At 45.6% G+C, this 5,000-nt stretch overlaps 2 protein-coding genes across 2 annotated transcripts in view; both read left to right on the plus strand.

The window, feature by feature from the left end:
- LOC130667206 (uncharacterized) overlaps positions 1–1,000 on the plus strand; it is a 1,506-nt gene extending 506 nt beyond the window's left edge. Inside the window, exon 1 of the mRNA XM_057468701.1 lies at positions 1–1,000. This exon is cut by the window's left edge and continues 506 nt beyond it. Within this exon, the coding sequence (XP_057324684.1) occupies positions 1–1,000 (1,000 nt within the window).
- Positions 1,001–1,113: 113 nt separating this feature from the next.
- LOC130667208 (uncharacterized) lies at positions 1,114–4,984 on the plus strand. Its single transcript, XM_057468702.1, has 2 exons — positions 1,114–1,153; positions 1,200–4,984. The coding sequence occupies exons 1-2, from the start codon at positions 1,114–1,116 to the stop codon at positions 4,982–4,984; spliced, it is 3,825 nt and encodes a 1,274-aa protein (XP_057324685.1).
- Positions 4,985–5,000: the final 16 nt, after the last annotated feature.

Consider the following 5,000-nt stretch of genomic DNA (forward strand, 5'->3'; position numbering starts at 1 on the left):
ACCAGTTCCAGCTGTTGCTCCAACTGTAATACACTCAACCCGGGCTCCAACTCATTTGCCAGCACTCGCAATTCCCAAGTTCGATGGGCGTTACGAGAACTGGCCGGAATTCAGGGACTCATTCACCTCAATGGTGATAAATGCTCAAGAACTTGCTCCAGTTCAACGTCTTCAGTACCTGAAGAGCTGTCTGCAAGGACAAGCCGCACTCAGCCTCGCCAGTGTACAAATGTGCGACGACCAATTTGTACCTGCGTGGAATCAGCTCAAGGAGAGATATGACAACCCTCGCCTACTCATCGGTGCTCAACTGGACAAGCTCCTTAACATGCATGCACTCACTTCACGCTCATCTGAGCAGCTCAATTACCTTCTGAACACCGTTTCAGAGGTAATCAACGCACTCAACGCACTCGGGGTACAATTGAACTCAGATATGAATCCGCTGCTTACGCAGTTGATTATATCTAAACTGGACTCACACAACCGGGAGCTCTGGGAGAACAAAATGGGTGCTTCGACTGAATACCCATCACTCAAAGTGCTCAATGACTTTCTAGTCAGTCGTGCTCGTGCTCAAGAACGGGTGGAACAGGCATCCAAACCACCACGTTCATCTGGAAAACCAGCGTCATACTCTGCTGCTGCTGTTTCCAACTCGCACTCATCGGAAACTAAATCTCCAGCCACGAACTCATCTACTGCACTCAAGAAGCCTCCCAAGAAGGTATTCCCTCCTGCACAATATCCCTGTGATTTGTGTAAAGGAGATCACTTTATTGTGAGATGCACTCAATTCTTGGGACTCACAAAGGCTCAACGCACTCAAGTCGTTGTGGAGAAGCGACTTTGTGAAAATTGTTTTGGCCATCATCTACCGGATGCGTGCAATTCACAATTCACCTGCAGGGTGTGTGAACAAAAACATCACACCATGATACACCCGGGACTCAACAGCACTCAAAAACCATCTAGCTCAGCCGCTAAAGGCACTCAATAAAGACGTCTGCTTCCACATGACGACTCGAGCGACGCTCAACTGAACTCAATTGCACTCAACACGTCTGGTACTCATCTTACCCGCACTCATCGCCCAGCAATCTTACTCGCAACATGCCTAGTGGACTTGATCACCAAGTTAAGTACTCATCCAGTACGCATATTGCTGGATCCAGGGTCTGAATTATCGTTTGTTTCAGATTCCTTGGTAAATTCACTCAACCTTAAACGCACTCACTCATCTATCCAGATTGTTGGTATTGGTGTTGCCAATGCTGGTAGAACTAAAGGTCAAGTTGCACTCAAGCTTTCATCTAGGCATTCAAACGACTCAGTCATCATCAGTGCTCATATACTAGGTGGTCTTACTACTCAACTACCATCTGTTGCACTCAACACACTCAACGGGGACCAATACAAACAACTACAATTGGCAGATCCAGCGTTCATGAGACCAGGACCAATTGATATCATCATTGGTGCCGATCATTATGGTCTTATCATTAAAGATGCACTCATTAAAAGGTCTGAAGGCCTGCCAATCGCTCAAGATACCATCTTCGGATGGATATTACTTGGTCCAGTTACTCAACGCACTCATCGACCATCTATTACTTATCATGCTGCTGTCGAGCAGTCAACTCAACAACTTCAAGACCTGCAATCACGCTTCTGGACTCAAGAAGAAATTCCAGTCAGCAAAATCAAGGAACTCAACCCAGATGAGGAGGCGTGTGAAGCGCATTTTCAACAAACTCATCGACGAGACAGTTCAGGACGATACATAGTTCGACTGCCAATCAAATCGTCACCTCAACAGCTGGGAAATTCGTACTCAGCAGCATACCGCTGTCTTATTCATCTCAAACGTCGTTTAGATCATGACGATCGTTTGAAAGCACTCTACCTTGATTTTCTGAAGGAATACGAAGAACTCAACCACATGGTGGAATCAACTCAATCAACAACAAGTGAACCAGACTACTATCTCCCTCATCATGGAGTCTTACGGGAAAGCAGCATCACAACCAAGCTGCGAGTAGTTTTCAACGGTTCCAAAACCACCAGCTCAGGTCTTTCACTCAACGATGTGCTTCACACCGGTCCAAAACTGCAACTAGACATCTTCGACGTACTCATAGGAGTTCGCACTCATAAGCTCATCTTCATAACAGGTATCACGAAGATGTTTAGACAGATTTTGGTCGACGAACGCGATCAATCACTTCAACAAATGCTCTGGTTCAACCAACAAGGCCAAATAACTCCATATAAACTCACCACGGTCACTTACGGGACCAGACCAGCTCCATATTTGGCCGTTCGTGCTCTACTTCAATTGGTTGAAGACGAAGGACATCGATTTCCTCTTGCGATCATTCCACTCACCCACGGAAGATATGTTGACGATATCTTTGGTGGTGCCGATGACTTGAACTCATTACAACAAGTTGCTGATCAACTTGAAGCACTCTGCAAGGCGGGCGGATTCCCTCTTGCTAAATGGGCAAGCAATCATCCAAAATTACAACAACTCAATCATGTGGAAGCGATCAAAAATCATAAATTCGAGGATCCAGACTCCAGCACCAAGATTCTGGGCATGTACTGGTCCTCACACTCAGATCAGTTCTTTTTTACGTACTCACCACCATGCTCAACTCCAAAATTTACAAAAAGGATCATTTTATCAGAGATTGCTCAAATCTTTGATCCTCTTGGATTTCTCGCACCACTCATCATTCGAGCCAAGGTATTCATGCAGGAGCTTTGGCTCGAAAAGCTCAGCTGGGACACTCCATTGGCAGCCAATCAACGGCATAAATGGAGAAACTTCAAAAATGAACTCAAATTTATCTCTGAAATCAAAATTCCAAGATGGATCCACTCATCCACGTGCTCAACCACCGAAATCCATGGATTCTCGGACGCCTCTCAATTGGCAATGGCAGCTGCCGTGTTCATCAAAGTCCACACACCTGCTCATGGAGTCAGAGTTACGCTGCTTTGCTCCAAAACCAAGGTAGCCCCGTTAAAACGACTAACGATACCAAGGTTAGAACTCACCGCAGCTCACATGTTGGCAAAACTCACAAAACACTGCCAGAGCACTCTAAATCTCACTCAATCGCCAATATACTTGTGGACGGACTCAACAATTACACTCACGTGGATTAAATCTCATCCGTCTCGCTGGAAGGAGTTTGTTCGGAATAGGGTGTCACATATTCAAGATCTACTTCCAGATGGCCACTGGAATTTCATTCCGGGCACACAAAATCCAGCAGACTGCGCAACACGAGGGTTGACACCTACTCAACTCCGTGATCATCAACTATGGTGGACTGGCCCACCATGGTTGCTCAAGAGTTCATCGTCCTGGCCTAAATGTCCATCAATCGATGATACAGGAGCTCAAGCAGAAGAACGGCCTGGACTGGCCCTGTTCTCATCGAATTCATCGCTAAAATCAAATTGGCCTATCATGGAACGGCCAATACCACTCCTACGCATGTTACGAGCTACTGCAATCTGCTTTAGACTTCGTGACATGATCAAGAAATCACCAAACTCATCACTCAAGACTCCAATTACTTCTGACGAAGTAATTTCTGCACTCAACTTCTGTATCAAAGAAACTCAACGCATTCATTTTTCAAACGAGATCAACATGCACTCCAAACACGCACCATGGCCTAATGGTCATCCATTTGCTCGATTAGTTGCATTCATTGACACCGACGGCATCATTCGAGTAGGTGGACGGTTGGAAAATTCTCCAAATCAAGACCAAAGTAAGCATCCTGCTATTCTACCACGGAATGCGGCACTCACTAAACTCATCATCTCTGATGCTCATCAGCGTACCATGCATGGTGGTACTCAACTTACTCTTGCATTCATACGACAAAAGTACTGGATCATTGGCGGTAGACAACCAGTACGCTCAATTATACTCAAATGTATAAAATGCGCACGACATCGTGCTGATAGAGCTCAACAACTCATGGGTCAGCTACCAGTATCACGAGTTACTCCATCATCTGCATTCACTCACACTGGAGTTGACTATGCTGGCCCAATAACACTCAAAAATTGGAGACGCAGAGGAGCAAAAACATACAAAGGCTGGATTTGTGTTTTTGTCTGCCTTTCTACGTCCGCAGTACATCTAGAGGTAGTCAGCGACTACAGCTCTAGTGGGTTCATCGCAGCACTCCGCAGATTTATCAGCCGACGAGGCATCTGCACAGCACTCTACAGCGATTGTGGAACGACGTTCAAAGGCGCTGAAACTGATCTCAACCGTCTGTTCACTCAAGGAACTCAAGAGTCAAGAGAAATACTGGATCACATCACTGTGAACAGTATTGCCTGGCATTTCAATCCACCAGCAGCTCCACACATGGGTGGAAAGTGGGAAGCTGCTGTCAAATCACTCAAGCATCATCTTACTCGATCAGTGGGAGAGTCTTCATTTACGTTTGAAGAATTTACGACTCTTCTTACGCAAATTGAAGCTATATTGAATTCAAGACCATTGGAGCCACTCACGGAAGATCCAGATGATATGGATGCACTCACTCCTGGTCACTTCTTAATTGGACGAGCACTCAACATGATTCCTGAACCAGCACTCATCGATACAAATAGTTCTCGATTGTCTAGATGGCAATTTTTACAACAACGTGTTCAACAGTTCTGGAATCATTGGTCTACAAGTTATCTTCAAAGACAACTGGCAATCACCAAGTGGCAACGCCCAACTCATCAAATTCAAGTTGGGTCACTTGTATTACTCACCGACGAAAGGTTTCCACCAACCAGGTGGCCTCTCGCTCGTATTATCGCACTTCACCCTGGCAAAGATGGATTGACCAGGGTTGCTACGCTTAAAACAGTGAACTCAACACTCACTCGTCCAATCACGAAGCTAGCACTCCTACCAATTGAACCAGAACCTCAAGAAGATGACGAAGAATAACTTCACTGGTTCAATG

Source organism: Microplitis mediator, chromosome 4 (genome assembly GCF_029852145.1).
Source record: "Microplitis mediator isolate UGA2020A chromosome 4, iyMicMedi2.1, whole genome shotgun sequence".
NCBI lineage: Eukaryota > Metazoa > Arthropoda > Insecta > Hymenoptera > Braconidae > Microplitis > Microplitis mediator.